General features: G+C 35.9%; 1 protein-coding gene across 11 annotated transcripts in view; it reads right to left on the bottom strand.

Moving 5' to 3' along the window:
- DMD (dystrophin) overlaps positions 1-17,460 on the bottom strand; it is a 2,097,152-nt gene that overhangs the window by 1,417,237 nt on the left and 662,455 nt on the right. For all 11 annotated transcript variants that reach the window (XM_087859359.1, XM_087859361.1, XM_087859356.1 and 8 more), the window contains one exon: positions 16,767-16,917. In XM_087859359.1, the coding sequence (XP_087715485.1) occupies positions 16,767-16,917 (151 nt within the window). The remainder of the gene's footprint in view (positions 1-16,766; positions 16,918-17,460) is intronic.

The following is a 17,460-nucleotide window of genomic DNA, read 5'->3' as shown; positions in this document are numbered from 1 at the left end:
GAAAATCTGCAGTCCTTGCCTGTGAAACAATGATGTCTGGTACCTATCAGACCAGCCTTTAGTTATGCAAACCCTGTGGCAGATGTAAGGTAACTTATTTGGGATTGGCCACAGCACAAACTCAAAGACATGAGCATTCTTATCCTAGGACTTTTATTTTTTGAGTCTCAATATTTTAGAGCACTATAAAATCACTTACTTTTAGTTCCTCTCTCTAGATTTTCATGCCATATTTTCAAGTGAAGCAATTTAGAATAAAATGACCATGCATTAATTTTGTGTATGCAGTCTATACTGCCTACCATGCCTTTGACATTCCAGAGCTTACACGGGGTAATAAAACTCTTTCTGACATGAGGCCGAAAATGGAAACATTAACATTCAGAATTGTCCTTTAAAGTCATGTTGAGTCTGTGTTTTCTGAGTTACATAAGGCAGGACTGGAAGCATTTCAAATGTGTCAGCCAGGAATTGTAAAAATAATTAAAATAATATTTTGGTTATCAATAATATTTTGGTGGACATAAGTTCATTTCCTTAATTTGGCCAAATTCTTTCTCCTTACCATTCAAGTATGAGAGTATATACAAATATATGTATTAAAAACAACTAGGAAATAGGGGCGCCTGGGTAGCGCAGTTGTTAAACGTCTGCCTTCGGCTCAGGGCGTGATCCCAGCGTTCTGGGATCGAGCCCCACATCAGGCTCTTCTGCTGGAAGCCTGCTTCTTCCTCTCCCACTCCCCCTGCTTGTGTTCCCTCTCTCACTGGCTGTCTCTATGTCAAATAAATAAATAAAAAATCTTTAAAAAAAATAAATAAAAAAATAAAAACAACTAGGAAATAAAGCTATACTGTTCACATTTTTACATTTAAACTATTGTTTTCACTGTTTCAATACATTTTAATAAAGGAACTTGAGAAAATCATCATTTGATTGGTGAAGTTCTAATTTTAAAATTGGGTTCAGTCTTTCTAAAGCTTATGTGATCAAATATACTACGTATTTTCTCCAGCACTTAGATTTCTGATTTTGTTTTGCTTACCTAGTTGCTTTATATTCTATATATTCAGAAATTATATTCTTACCATATTTATCAGGTTTAAATTTTATGCTTTTGCAGGAGTGCTAACACAAAGAACCACTAAAGCTAGTTGTGGATTGATAGCTTCAAAATCAAACATAAGACCTGTCGGGATTTATAGCGAGTAAAGGGAAACAAAGGAACATGGGAAAGGTACTCCACAGTGGCTCAAATTCTTGAAGAGTGCATAGCACCGGAGGAGATTAGCATATACTATTTAAGTTATTTCCAGTATTTCCTTTTCTCTTCTATGACTTTTTCAAATTATACCTCTTATTTTACTCATAATCAGGGATTAAAAGAGAAAGGGTTAAACTTAACTTTTCTGAGCACACTCAAGCCTCAAGACAGAAGCCACTGCAACATCATAATCATACTTCCTATTTCCCCAGACCTCCCCTCTGAAAATAAATAGAATGCATACCACAGTATTTGCTAATGCCCATCATCAAGACAAAAGACTATAAAATATCCAATGTCTAGAGTTCATTTTCTTAAAAAGCTGATTCCTAGAAGTAGCAAAAATGTCACATACACAGAGGTGGGATTAAAATGCTAAATTTTTCTGCCCACCTAGATATCCATGAATAAGGGCCTGGATCATTGATAGAAACTATGCCCCCCTCCTGCTTCCCTCTTTGAGAAAACACAGATTCTTAAGACTACTAATTTTTAAAATACATTATAACTTTTTAAAGCTATTTAAAAATGAATTTTAATTAAATATTTACTTCTTATGGATCTGAATTTCTCATAGCTGGATTTATACAACAGAGACTTACAGTAGATTTGCTAATTAATCCTTAAATTATGAGCCAAATTATTCCAAATATAGATATATCCCCAGAGAAGTATGCTAACATTTTTGCCTATCAGGAAATAATATCTTTTTTTATTTAAGATTTTATTTATTTATTTGACAGAGAGAGAGACAGCCAGAGAGAGAGGGAACACAAGCAGGGGGAGCGGGAGAGGAAGAAGCAGGCTCCCAGCACAGGAGCCCGATGCAGGGCTCGATCCCATAACGCCAGGATCACGCCCTGAGCTGAAGGCAGACGCCCAATGACTGAGCCACCCAGGCGCCCCAGGAAATAATACCTTCAAATTGAAATGCTGTAATATGATTGTTAAAGTATGTTTTTCTTGATTAAAAGCACATAAATTATTTACACACATACAAGTACATGCTAGATATTTTATTATGTATTTCTTGCTGTTATTTTTATTCAAGTAATGCATTTGTTACACTTACCAGATGAAAAAAAAAAAATTCAGGCTCCTAATTACATTTCTATACCATTATTAGATAGATACAAATGTCAGCAACGTTTGTTCTCTAATGTCAACTAACAATCTTTTTTTTCTCCTTATGACAAGAGAAAAGGCCAACAGTGAAATTTAACATTAAAAATACTTAGATTTCACAAACAGATTTTGTTATACCTCTGTAAATAATTCTATTTCTTATAAATTATTCTGTAGTTAAAGGTCCTGACCAAATTTGTTATTCCCTTAGTACATATTCACAATTTTATGATTTAAATATGACTTTTCTTCTACTCCCTTTAAATGTCATCAGTAGTAGTGAATACTTCTTGCCCTGACCCACGTCAACTTTTTTTTCAAAAACTGGCTCAGGAGGATCACTGAAAAAGAGTCACTTTAGTGTTTACTCCAAACTTAAGTGATTTAACTCTTTATTAGCACGCAGGTGAAATAATGCTTGCAAATAAAGGAATGGAAATACGTAAGGCTAGGGAATTACTAGATTTGATGTGCAGAGATGAAGATTAACAATTAATAGAAACATAAAGAGACCACAACAACAAGGTTGGGTGTCTCATAATCTCCCTAGGAGGTTCTACAATACTTCCCTTGGCCATAGTATATGCTCAGTAACATGGAATAGGAAAGGGCGGTGGCTGCCTACATGCACAGTCTATTTCATTACTCCTTCTACTTCAATGATCAACCAATAGAAAATTGCCACACCAGGTCCTACATGCACACACACATGTACGCAAACACACACATCAAGAAACAACACAGATCATGGGCTATGCATGGATTCTAAGACCATCTGTTGCCACCCACATATTACTTTAAATTAATATAATTAAAAGATGTTTAATAAAATATTAAATTTAAGTAATCTGCAGCTTTTTGGTTTAGCCTAAGAATATGCACACAAAAAGAAAGGCTGATGAGAACAAAACTTGCATCAAATATAAAATTTGCAAAAAATCTTAAGAAATTAGAAGAGTTTCCAGAAATATGGGATAAGACCAACACCTGGGAAAGTAGTATTTTTTTTAAAAAATCTACCTCAGGAATAAAACAAAACAAAAAAATCCCTAGATACTTATGAACAATTAGCTAATGCAATACATCTGGATATGAATTGATTTTATTTTCAAATAAAAACACATCCTGACCAAATCAGAAAATTTTATGATTTCTTAAGAAATGATGAAAAGGTAGGCAATTCATCCTTCTCGTCACCTTTTCTCTTATGGCCATTCTTATCTCCTTCTTTCCATCAGCTCTACACTGGTCTAGGCTCTGTATCTGCTGCTTCCCTGAGTGAAATGATCTGGAAATGGCTTGCCATTTTATTTTCAGTCTAATATTCACTTCGCTTAGCCTGACTAGTCACAGTGCAGTCTAGTTCTTCAGGAGGATCTATTTATAGTATGTAATTCTGTTGTACATTTGCAGAATACTTTTAAAAAGGTACCTCAACAGGCCTTCCTAGAAGACCTTTTAGTTTGCTATACACTTACTAAATGTGATTGTATAGTTATATTAGTCTTTATATCAGAACCCACTGTTTTTTACCTTTTTGTTAGAAATAAATGTTTATGTTTCAGCCAACTCCCAAGCTACCAAAGGGGAGCTCTAAAGACCATTTTAATGACATCTGAAAGATGTTCAAAGACATCTGAAAGATCTTAAAAACCTAAAGCTCCCCAAGTGCAAAATGAGAGCTCAAGAAATATGAAAAATTGTTTTAAAAACAGAGTTGAGTTGGCTTCAGAGGGGAGAGGGGTGGGGGAATGGGATAGGCTGGTGATGGGTAGTAAGGAGGGCACGTATTGCATGGTGCACTGGGTGTTATACGCAACTAATGAATCATGGAACTTTACATCAAAAACCAGGGATGTACTGTATGGTGACTAACATAATAAAAAATATTATTATAAAAAAATAAATAAAAACAGAGTTGATAATTAATGTATCCTGCCTTGTTTGGAGTATAAGTAGAATAGGGTATGATATGGATGACAGACTAATAAAAATCTATGCATGTTTAAAGGTGTGGGATCTGAAGTCAGATTTTCTGGGTTTGATTTCTGGATGCATTGCCAACCAGCTATGCGACCTTGAGAAAGTTTTCAATCACACCAAGTCTCAGCTTACTAATTTTCAAAATTGGGATAATAAGAGTACCTATCTCTTTAGGTGGGTAGGAATCCTGAGTACTATATAATTGCTTAGCACATTGCCTGGCACATGGTATGAACTCACTAAACATTAACAGCTAGTTAGTACTAAAAGCTCACATTTAGGCGAATTCAGAACAAAGACTTCAAACCCTATTGCAAGAAGCCAATAATCACCTCATTCACCCTCATCTAATTCCTGCTGTCTATCATCCTCTAATAGGTATCTTAAGTACAGAAAGGATGTGCTTTTGGAAATCCAGGAATGAAGTTACAGCTAACTTTTAGGATTTGGAAAAATAGAAAATGAATTTTAAATCCAGAAGTAAGACTTTAACTTCCAAATTATTTACGTGAGATTAACAACAGTAGCTTTAAACTAACTGATCTAGTGATTGCATACATTGCTAAAAAATGAGTATGGTCAGAAAAGCTATATTATGGGGCAAGGAGGACAGACCCCAAATCACTAAATAATAGACTTCAATTCTCACACTTTTCCTCCTTCCTCCGTAATCCACGCATGCATGCAGACATCCATACACCCTGTCTATAGCTACACCGTTGAAAACAGCAATTAAAGTGAACACCAAGAAAATCTAATAAATAATTACAAAATGCCTTTAGCCTGACAATAATTAATGAAAAAGAAGAGAATAGGAATACTGGGAGAGAGGGGAGGGGTGGAAGTTTTCAGGCGCAGCACAGAGGAAGTGATATGCATGTCGATGTGATATTCCATTCTACTGATTATCCTCCTGCTCAAACATCACTGCTATTCTCATCATAAGCCTATTTTGTTCTATGTTCCCTTTCTAATTCCTTTTGCTCTAATTTTAAAGAAAGAAATATAGGATTAATGTTGAAAAATAATTTCCTTAATCATTCTAATTCCGAGCACTTCATCTGCAGCTACCACTAATGTGCTCTTTCCCCATTGCTTACTCTAAGTCTGAGGACTTACATGCCGTCTCTCCATCTCTTCCATCTAGATATTCCCAAGCCAGGGAAAACAAACGCCACACTTGCCCAATCTCCTTGCTACTCTCTGCATTTGCTCTAGCCTCTAGGATAGCTACTGGAGTCAAACTTCCTTGGAATCTAAGAAAAGATGAGAAAGAGTCTGGCAGACAGGTCAAGATGAAAAGCCAGAGTCTATTGATTACTATTTAATTTACCTTAGGCAACTCCTTAACCTCACTGAACACAATGGAATATTACTCAGCCATCAGAGAGGATGAATACCCACCATTTGTACTGACATGGATGGAACTGGAGGGGATTATGCTAAGTGAAATAAGTCAGGCAGAGAAAAACAATTATCATATGGTTTCACTCATATGTGGAACATAAGGAATACTGCAGAGGACCACAGGGGAAGGGAGGGGAAAACAAATGGGAAGAAATCAGAGAGAGAGACAAACCATGAGAGACTCTGGACTCTGGAAAACAACCTGAGGGTTACAGAAGGGAGGGGGAGGGGGGACGGGATAACCAGGTGATGGGCATTAAGGAGGGCACATGTGGTGATGAGCACTGTATGTTATACGCAACTAATAAATCGTTGAACACTACATCAAAAACTAATGATGTACTATATGCTAACTGAACATAATAATAATAAAAAAAAGAAAACAGAGGGAAGGAGAAATCAATCAATCAATCCCTCCAGGACAGGTTTAGTACTGGAATTAAATGAGATAATACATTAGAATCAGCTACCACAATGCTTAGAGTTGGTAGGTGATGAGAAATGCTGATTTTTTCATCTATTTCTGACATTATCACCTTATCATTCAATTCTTAGACTAAGATCCATGGAAATAGTCCCTCTGGGCATCAGTATTTATTCCCCAAACTTTTGATAATAACATCCTCTTTCGGGGCTCCTGGGTGGCTCAGTTGGTTAAGCATCCGACTCTTGGTTTTGTCTCAGATCTTTTTTTTAAGATTTTTATTTTTTTGACAGAGAGAAAGACAGCCAGTGAGAGAGGGAACACAAGCAGGAGGAGTAGGAGAGGAAGAAGCAGGCTCCCAGCGGAGGAGCCTGAGGCAGAGCTCGATCCCAGAACACCGGGATCACGCCCTGAGCCTAAGGCAGATGCTTAACAACTGAGCCACCCAGGCCGCCCTTGGCTCAGGTCTCGATCTCAGATTGGTGAGGTAGAGCCTGAGTTGGACTCCACGCTCAGCAGGGAGTCTGCTTGAGATTCTTCCCCCCTCCCCCTCTGCTCTCTCTCTCAAATAAATAAAATAATAAATAAAGCTTTTTTTAAAAAAATCCAAGTTAGTAGTTTTCTCATTCTCACTAGATGATCTAAATCTTTAATTGTTAATGGAATCTAAAATATTATCCAGTATAAATTATTTCTGCAGTATGTAGTTCCATTGAATAACAGAATACTACCAGTTTTACCACTAGAAATAATTTTGCTCATAACAGAACTATTAAACATAAAATTATAACATACTGTAGTTACCAACTATATATTCCTTAGAAAGAGACACAACCTTATTTTTAATATGAGAATGGATTTATGGTTTTGCATTTTGTTATAAGATACATGAATATATTTTTCAAGAAAATTATTATTTTCTTAAAATTCATATTATCATATCTGTTGTGGCTTTCTTGTGAAAATTTTTCACCTAAAATGCATTCTAAAATGTTTTCTATATGTAAATAATTCATTTACATTTTTAATGTTGCATTACCTATTCAAGGAAACTGAAATTAATTGGTATTGGTCCAGAAAAACAGAGATACTTTATATTAGACTAATTCCTTAAGTGAGAGATAGTCATCCATTTTCCTTTTTTTTTTCTTTACCCTCCCCAGAGCCAGAAACTTCTAATAAAGAAGCATGATAGGAGAAATTAAGAATAAAAAAATAAAGCTGGTGTCTCTAAGATCACGGCTTCATGGATAGTTATATTTCAGTAGATGTACTGAGGTACCTGAAAACAAGGCTGTGATATTTTGAGCAATGTAATGTTACTGAATCAGTGCTCAGTGATATTTAATGAACCAATTAGTAATCTCTTAGCTGGAATAACTTGATTTGTTAAAAGAACATGAGCATGGATTATTATTATTATTTTAATTAAATTAATGGCGTATCTAGTATGTAAAGTTATTCTCGGAATATGCTGCTTATTTATAGCATATTGATGGGAAATTAGATGCCTTCTCAAGATTTTTAAAAATTAAAACTGAGCATCATGCATATATAATTCTGTCGAATATGAAGAGTGATACTGCCCTTTTCTACTTTAACTTGCCACTTTCTTTTATCAAAAGAATGTTATCACACAAATCAGTCTTATTTGGCTTGGAGACATGTCTTATACAATAATAACAGCTAAGGTCATTCGTGTAATTCTAGGTACCAACTATTATTCTAAGTGATTTTTATCCAATTATATGTCCAATGTTTTTATCATCCCTGTAAGATAGATATCATCACCATTGTCTTGATTTCATACTTGGGGAAACTGAGGCATAAAATGGTTAAGTAACTTCTGCCAAGTCATTCCCCTTGCAAATGATAGAGCTATGTTTTCATCCAAGGCAGTCTGGCTGCAGAGTCTGTAATATACCGTCTCTATGTTAGAGATACGTATACACTTAAATATGCATGAGACAGATACGTCTGTTTTGTATAACTGCACAATACAAGGCACATAAATAGAAACTTAAACTGTTATATGTGTATGTGTGTATACTCAGTTGAGTTCCAGGTTTTAGCACTCTGGTGATACTTGAATTCAACCTATTACATTTTAAAGACTACTACCACAAGGCTATTTTTAAAAAACACACATACACACACATACATAATAGTTAGGTCCTACTATATGTTCTTACTGTTTGAAAGCAGTGTGAGGACTGCGTCATTTTAGCAATAAATGCCTATCAGAACAGTGTTTAATATGGGGTTTGGGGCATTAGTGAGAGGTTCAAGTGACATTTTTCTGCATGGCTTAGTTTCTTTGACTGTTTTTAGCTTCTTTCTCATGAATCCTTCCTATCTGGATATTTCTCTTGGAACATACTTATCATCATGCTGTGTTTTGACTATTCTCTTATGGATCTTTCCTATCTGGATATTCTCTCTTGGAACATTTTTGTCTTTATGCTGTGTATGTGATGTGGTCATGGAATCTCCCACTTGAGAGAATATGTTTTTCTCCCATGGTTCCTATTCTGTGCCCCTTGAAGGTCAAGTAAGATCTATATGGAATTCAAAAAAAAAAAAAAGTTTCCCTAGGCCTTCTCTCTCCTTTCTTAATAAGAATCTGGGAAGAGAGGTTAAATTGTAAGGACAGTTTTAAAAAAAGGGCCAACCAGACCTAATTAAGCCTGTGAATGAGGCCAGAGGGCAAAAAGTCCTTATAGTTTATATTAAGTTCACTGTGACTCACAAGGCTACAGCTCTGCACACAAATTTAAGAATAGAGTCTTATGATTACAGATAATATAGTTTGCCCAGCTGGTCCACTCTTCACATATTCCTCATGAACTGATCACCCTGTGGCAGGTCCCCAGCTAAAAATCTGATTCCACCAAATGGATTTCCTTTTCCACATAAGCAAGGGTTACAAGCTTGATTCCTATGGACATATCTAGGTATGACTCCTGGTGGCATCTTCTGTGATATTTACAAAGACACTAGGATTACAATCACTGAGGAATTTTAACAGGAAATGAAACAGAGATAGAAGGAAAGAATAAATGTCAGAGGTAGCAAAAGGGCATCAGAGATAATATCTCTCCACATAAGTTGTATTATAGATGTGTTCCTTCTTCATCTATGAGTTGTTTCCTTGCCCCAACTCATAATGTTTTGGTTTATTTAAGTTGTCAGATTCATGTGTCTATAAGGAAGCAATGATGAGGCTTCCATGTGTGATAAAACTAGTCAGAAGTGTTTAAAGTGCTCAAAAAAAAACCATTCACGGAGCATCAGTTATATACTAAGTAATTGGCTAGGCAGAGGAGAAACACAGAAGAGGTCTATCTGGTTCTCTGGCTGTAGTATAGTATTTTTTCCTGATTATATTGTTTATCTTTATTGCCATAGCCATCAAACATTCATTAATCATTTATTAGGGTCAAAGGAAATAAAATGGAATTCTAAAGCAGTAACTAACAATGTACTTTTAATCTTACTAAAGATGGAAGAGAGCTAACTAGTCACTAAAAGCATGACTTGATTCCATGGCATTCTTAAGCTTTTCAGAATCTTGCTCTTCCCAATAATTGCATTTCTATCTTAGTACTGTCTATTTTTCAAAATCCAACTTTGCTTCCCAGTTGCCCAGTCTCACAATCTATTACTTCAAGCCCTTTGCTCATCTCCTAAATTTAGTCCTGCTGGTTCTGTTGTTGATTTCCGAAATGTGTCCTACACCTGTTAACAATTTACATTGACACTGCCTCCATTCAGGCTCTATATGCTTTCTGCAGTATCTTCCTACCTTGTCTTCTGGCCTCCTATTCATCCGTGCTCTCATTTATCTTACAAGATATATCTTCCTAAAAAATTTAGATAAATTTTCCTAAATCACCTCTCTTCAGTTTAATTTCTCATCAATAATGACTCCCTACTATCCATGGAGCAACTCTAAATGCCTGAGTCTTGAGTTCAAGACCCTCCATGATCAGGTTGTATTCTTCTAGCTCTGAGGATAGCACAACGCATGATCTAGGCAAGTGACATATTCTACATTTTCCCCACCTCATTTTCTTTGCCCAACCAAGTCACTGTTTTTAATATTCTCAAGTCATTTGCCATATACTGCCTGGTACAATGGTCACTTGTTTCCCATTTCTTTATCTGCTGTACTAACATGTGCATTTCCTGAGGAAGATTCCATATATAGTAGGTCTCTGTATTGTTCAGAGCACCCATTGTGCTTTAGTAAGTGTTTGTTCAATGATATGGAACAGAATTCAATGGAATAAAATGAAATGCCAAATCCTTTAGCAGAATTACACCTAAACCCACCCCATTACATGAACATCTAGATCATTTTAAAGGTCACCATAAGAGACTTGGCAACCCAAATGTTTGGGATTAACTAAGCTGTAAGGAAAGGATAGGTGACTGAGCTTCTAAGAGGTCATTTAATTTGTATTAATCAGTACTTAACCTAGAACATTCACTGAAGTCGTAATGTAGCGCACATGTCATATTTATATCTGCAGACTCTAATAACTTGTATGGTAAGGACTTTGTTGATGCTGTTACTAAGCCAATGTAGCTAATAACAAAAGTCTAAATCTCTTAGAACTGGAAACTTGGCTAGTATACTAAGCCTTAACCTTCATCTCAGGCTGACTGTGCTTTGAGACAAAAGGTTCCTCAAATACTTTACTTTTGATTAAAAGACCCTCCCAAATACCCAACTTCCTTCCCATTAATGAATATCCAAGCCCACAAAAGACCTTTATTCCTCAATAATACTGTCACTCCTTCAAGGGAAATCCTTTCATTCCTTATCAACATCACTAAAAAAGTCTGCCTCTTTAGACAAAAATAACCAACCAGAATTATTTCTGACATATTCCTTCACAAGGGGAAGGAGAAGTTCAATTTATTCATTCCTGAGAGAATAACTTTTGGGTGACTCAGATCTCAAGTAAACCTGTAAATTCTCTCCCCAAAGGAATAGCTGTGAAGAATGATTGGTTTTTCCAAATTTTGCAGCAAACTGAACTTTTCCCAGTTACCCAGAGTTAACACTTTGGCTACATTTAACAGTAACCACCAATATAGGATCAATTGTTCTACCTTGCATAATTGGCAGATTCAGTAAAAGTGACTTATCTGCATGGCATTTCACAGTGGTTGCACCTCTAGCCTGCCTCGTAACAAAAGGCTGTTGAAATGAAGATACCAAAGGGTCCTGCCACTGAACACAGAGAAGCATATCTATAATATTCATGATGTACTTGCAAGATTTGCAAACTTTTTTCTGTCCTCCAACCCAAGGACAGCAAGAGAAAGTGAGAGAAGGAGGGAAAGAAGGAAGGAGAGAGAGGGAGAGAAGGAAGGAGAGAGAGAAGGAAGGAGAGAGAGAAAGAGAGAAAGAGAAAGAACAAGCCAGAGTTCTCAGACCTGAGCAGAATTTAAATGGATTCCCAGCAACAAAATCTGTGTCTCTTCTTTGATTTTGTCATCTGCAATCATCTCTAAGAAAAAGAAGGATGACTAAGGGATTTAATGTCTGTCTATACATAGCTAAAACCCATAAATGTTAACTTAGGTAAGGAGTGTGGGGATGCAACTGGGTGGAGTTGCTTTTTTCAGTACCAAGGTTACTGATGTATTTTGTTGTCAGGAGAAATTTCCTTATTTTCTTTTACCTACAATTCTTGGGAAGAAAAGCAGCAAAGTGAATCAGTGACTACTTAAATCAGGCTTTAGTTACCTAAAGAAAGAACATTTATCTTTTTCTGTTTTATGAAGCATGGCAAGAATAACAACAACAAAATATGTCCTCCTTTTAGTGTGTACTTTTAAGAAAATATGTTTCCCATTTAAATAAATTCAACTATAGAGAACAAAGTGATGGTTATCAGAGGGGAGGTGGGTGGGGGGACGGATGAAATAGGCAACGGGGATTAGGAGGGCACTTGCTGTGATGAGCACTGGGTGTTGTATGGAAGTGTTGAATCACTATATTGTACACCTGAAACTAATATTACACTGTTAACTACACTGGAATTTAAATAAAAATTTAAATAAACTCAACTTCTTTATAAATTGTTTGATTTTGTTAAATCATTTTCTTTTCCCATCATGTCAAGTAACAAAAGAGTATTATCAATTGTCAGGCTTTCTCTTAGCTATGTTTTTCCCTTATCTTAATTTTATAAAAAAAAATAATATAGCCTGAAGTGGGCTTAAACAGTTAAAGGTAGAAGTTGTCCTCACTCTCTGGGCCAGCAAACCGATTTCTTCTGTTTTTCCTTATGCACTTATATGAGTAAGTCCTGGATGTAAAAGATTAGATAATCAACTTGCATGTAATTCTGTTGCTTTTTGTTTCAAATTATTCTCTTCAAAGCAATTTCATACTCATCAGAAATGGCACATTTTCAAGTAATGGACAATCTGTTCAAATTTGATGACAATATTAGTCAAATATTTTCCATTCCATTCACTCTGTATCTTCCAGAGTAAAGTGCATTTCGGGTAACTGTCAGAATACGAAGTTTCTACATGGCCTGTCTATGCTGAATGAAGGATCTGTTCAGGGTTTCAAGCTGACACGTTTCCTTGTAGTTGCCCTAAGTCATTCACACTCATGGCTAGCCTCACATTATTCCGCCACTTCCCTTCTGGAGTCCTGGCTTCCTGCTCATACTCCAGGCATCTAGTGCCAACATCATTCCCTCTGATATTCAGTGTTACCAGCCTTAGTCTTGCCCCTTCCCAAAAAGCCTCACATTCTAAAACTAACGGAAACATTAAAAATCGACGTTATTTCCAGTGGGAAGATGTGGAGAACATGAGAATTCTGAAAATTTAGTTAGTAGCAAAGCTGAAGAGTATTCTGGGCAAGAAGGTTGTCTTGGGTTGAGTTCCTGTCCAAACAGACCTTGAGTCAAGGATTTGGGTACAAAGAGTTTATTTGGGAAGTGATCTCAGGAGGCATTATGAGAGTGGGAATGTGAGACAGTTTACCTCATGGACACCTTGGGGCTCAGTGTTGCTGGGAAACCTTTGAGAGACTATGGGAATTAAGAAACACCTTTGAATTGTCTCACTATGGGGCAAGGATTCAGCGGGATTTATCCAGCATCTCCCATTCCTCCTTGGCTAATTCACTGCAGCTGTGGCTAATTAACTGCTTTCTTCCCATCCTCTAACTGGCTGAGACTCTCTTGTGGCAGCAAATGTCCTCAGATCCAGAGAAGCCATTAGTGTATACAGAAACTGTCTGCATGCAACTTCCAGGGCAGGCCAAGGGGAAGAGGGCGGCACAGTGTCTAGGATAGGAGCGTGTAATCCACACATGAAATGTGGTCCAGTTTGAGGTCTAACACTGGATCCAACTTCTTTATCGGATGTTCAGTTAAAATCTATGTGAACAAAGTAGCATCTGTGCATCACAATTTTCACATGAAAATTAGAATACAGTTGACATTTTATTTTTCCCCCAATAGTGCCGTGGATGGAGATGACCATAGCTATAGCTCTCCCTAAACTGCTTGATTGTAAACTGCTATAGTCAAAGGACAGCTGTGGGTGCAGCAAAAGCAAGGACCAGCCTCATTTGTCATTGAAGCAAAAGCTCATTAAATAAGAAAATAACTCTGGGACTTAGAAAGAACAGTATCTTGCATCTGCACAGAGTAACTATGAAACTAGCTCTGACAAAATGTTATAAAAAGAGACTAAAGTTGAGTGAGATGCAGATTTAGGAGAAATGAGTTGAGGGAGCAGATATTCCCTCTCAAAGCCACAAATCCAAGAACCACAGAATCCTAAGTAGAGTTGTCAGATCAAATCCAGGATGCCAACCAAGATCTGAATTTCAGATAAATGATGAGTAGTTTGGGACATACTTGCATTAAAAACAATATTTGTTGCTTATCTGAAATTTAAATTTAACTAAGCTTCTTGTATTTTTATTTCCTAAATCTGGCAAGCCTAACCTGGATCAATTATGAAGGTTACTGTGTGTGTGTGTGTGTGTGTGTGTGTGTGTGTGTGTGTGTGTGTTTCTCTATGGACTGAGCAAGCTCTTGTTCCTACAATAAAACCCAGAGCCAATTTTACAATGGTTATTAGAATGGAGCACCTTCAGAACTCCAGATCAGAAAAACTCACTATTTGCAGGCAACACAACTTTATCCATGGAAGATCCTGAAGACGCCACCAAAAACTATGAGAATTAATAAATTCAGTAAAGTTGCAAGGTACAAAAACAATATATAGAAATCATTTATACACGTTTACAACAAACTATCAGAAAGAGAAATTAAAAAACAACCCAATTTACAATTGCTTCAGAAAGAATCAAGTACCTAGAATAAATTTAACCTAGAAGGTAAAAGATCTGTACACTAAAAACTACTAAGATACTAATGAAAGAAACTGAAGAAGACACAAATAAATCGAAAGATATTTCATGCTCATAGATTGGAAGAACTAATATTAAAACATCTATATTGCCCAAAGCAATCTACAGATTCAATGCAATCCCTATTTAAATTCCAGTGGCATTTTTCACAGAACTAGAACAAACAATCCTAAAATTTATATAGAGCCATGAAAGACCTCAAATAGCCAAAGCAATGATAACAAGAACAAAGCTGGAGGCATGACTCTCCCTGGTTTCAAACTATATTACAAAGCTATAGTAATCAAAACAGTATGGGTTTGGCATAAAAAAGCAGAGACAACATTAATGGAATATAACAAAAATCCCAGAAATAAACCCATGCATATGTATTGAATTAATTTACAACAAAGGAGGCAAGAATATACAATGAGGAAAAGACACTCTCTTCAATAAATGGTGTTGATAAAATGTCAAAACCTCATCTAAAAGAATAAAATTGGAGTACTATCTTATACCATACACAAAAATTAACTCAAAACGGATTAAGACTTGATGTACGACCTGAAACCATAAAACTCCTACAAGAATATATAAGTGGTAAGCTCCGTGACAGCAGACTTGGTGATGTTTTTTTCCCTTTATTTTGACTCTAAAAGCAAAGGTAATAAAGCTAAAATAAATAAGTGGGATGACATCAAAGTAAAAAGTTTCTGCACAGCAAAGGAAACCATCAACAAAGTGAAAAGACAACTTAAAGAATGGGAGAAAATATTTGTAAATCATATATTCAATAAGGGGTTAATATTCAAAATATATAAAGAACTTATACAATCCAACAACAAAAACACAATCAGATTTTAAAATAGGCAGAGGATCTGAACAGACATTTTTCCAAAGCAGACATGCAGATGGCCAACAGGCACACGAAAGATGCTCAGCATCACGCAGCATCAGGGAAATGCAAATCAGAACCATAACAAGCTATCACTTCACATTTGTTAGAATGCCCATTATCAAAAAGATACGGAATAAGAAGTGTTGGCGAGGATGTAGAGAAAAAGAGAACCCTTGTGCACTGTTGCTAGGAAAGTAAACTTGTCAACCACTATGGAAAACAGTAAGAAGGTTTCTCAAAAAAATTAAAAATAGAACTACTATATGATCCAGGAATTCCATTTCTGTGTATTTACTCAAAGAAACAAATGAACAAAACAAAGCTTATAGATGCAGAGAACTGAATGGCGCATACCAGAGGGGAGGGGCATTAGGGGGTGGGCCAAGTGGCTGAAGGGAGTCACAAAGTACAAACTTCCAGTTAGAAAACAGTAAGTCATCTGGATGTAACATACAGCACAGTGCTACAGTCAACAATATTGTAGCGCATATTTGAAAGTTGCCAGGAGAGTCAATCTTAAAAGTTCTCATCACAAGATTTAAAAAAAAAAAGTCTAACTCTGTATAGTAACGAATGGTAACTAGGCTTATTTTGCTGATCATTTTTCAGTGTACACAAATTGCAAATCATTATGTTATATGCTTAAAACTTATACAATGTTATATGTCAATTAACATTTAAAACATGGATGCTGAAGAAAAGAAAAGAAATATTCCTGTAGAAATCCTAATCACAAAAACAACACATGCTTTCTGGCAACAAAAGAGCATAAACTGTAAATGTACAAATAAACTGAAAAAAGATGGAAATACTACAAATGATAGATTCTGTATTTTATAGAAAAGCAATGTTACAGGTGTTCATTTTAATCACGCTTGGCGTGTTCTAAGACTATGAACTGAAGGTAAAAACATGTAAAAAAAGAAAAAAACCTTGTCTTATTAAATTTGCATTGCAAGTAATCCCTACAGAGTCCCTCTTCCAAGAAACCAAAACTTTAATAAATCACATATCTAGCATTGTTCTCCTCTAGGAATACGTTAGATTTTTTTTTCAAATATGAAAAGCCAAGGTATGCCATATTTGAAAAAACAAACATTTAAAAAAATACTAGGTAAGAAAGACTTTCAAATTCTTCTTAACTGAAGCTTTAATTCTTTCCTATCTGTAAACCATGATATATGTATGTATGTATGTATGTAATACACATATGTACATGGAGGTTGTTCTCCAGTAGAAAGCAAATAGCATAAAATATACTAACCTTATGTTGTTGTACTTGGCGTTTTAGGTCTTCAATATCAGGTCCAAGGGGCTCTTTCTCCATTTTCCTTGTTCTCTCTTCTGTTTTGGTTAGCCAATCATTTAACTCTTTCAGTTGCTGATTTTGGAGATCCATTAGAACTTTATGTAAACTGAAAATTTGAAATATGTCTATTATTACCTCTATCAAAACAACTTTACTTACTATTATTAAACCTGAAAGATAAAACCGTTGACATTTATATAATTTATGGGGTGTCCACATCATTTGGCATCTATTAAACATTAAGAAATAAGGGAAGCAGAGCCTATGATCAATCACCTCTGAAGTTATTCTTTCTCCGACTTATTATAGGTTCACATGTCCCAATTTTTAGCAAGTTTCACATAGCTAACTAAATGTGAACATGCTAAGTGTAACTCATCTCTGATAACTGAACCAATAGCATATCCAGGCAATCGTTCATTTCTATCTCCATTACTTTAATATGTGTGGTGAATAAAGATGGCCACAAATTCTTTGCCACTCTTCCCAAGAGTCTATTCCCCATCCTCATGAATATGGACCAGCTTTCCGATTTGTCTTGACCAGAATATGGCAGAAATGACACTCTAAGAGTCCCAAGTATAAATGCTGTAAGAGAACAAGGAAGCATTTATATTCTCTCTCAGAACCTAGCTGCCACACTGTAAGA

This window comes from Ursus americanus, chromosome X (genome assembly GCF_024610735.1).
Source record: "Ursus americanus isolate L20-20 chromosome X, mUrsAme1.1.p, whole genome shotgun sequence".
In the NCBI taxonomy this organism is placed as follows: Eukaryota; Metazoa; Chordata; class Mammalia; order Carnivora; family Ursidae; genus Ursus; species Ursus americanus.
Note: the sequence above shows the minus strand (reverse complement) of the source record. Positions and strands in the feature narration are given on the sequence as shown.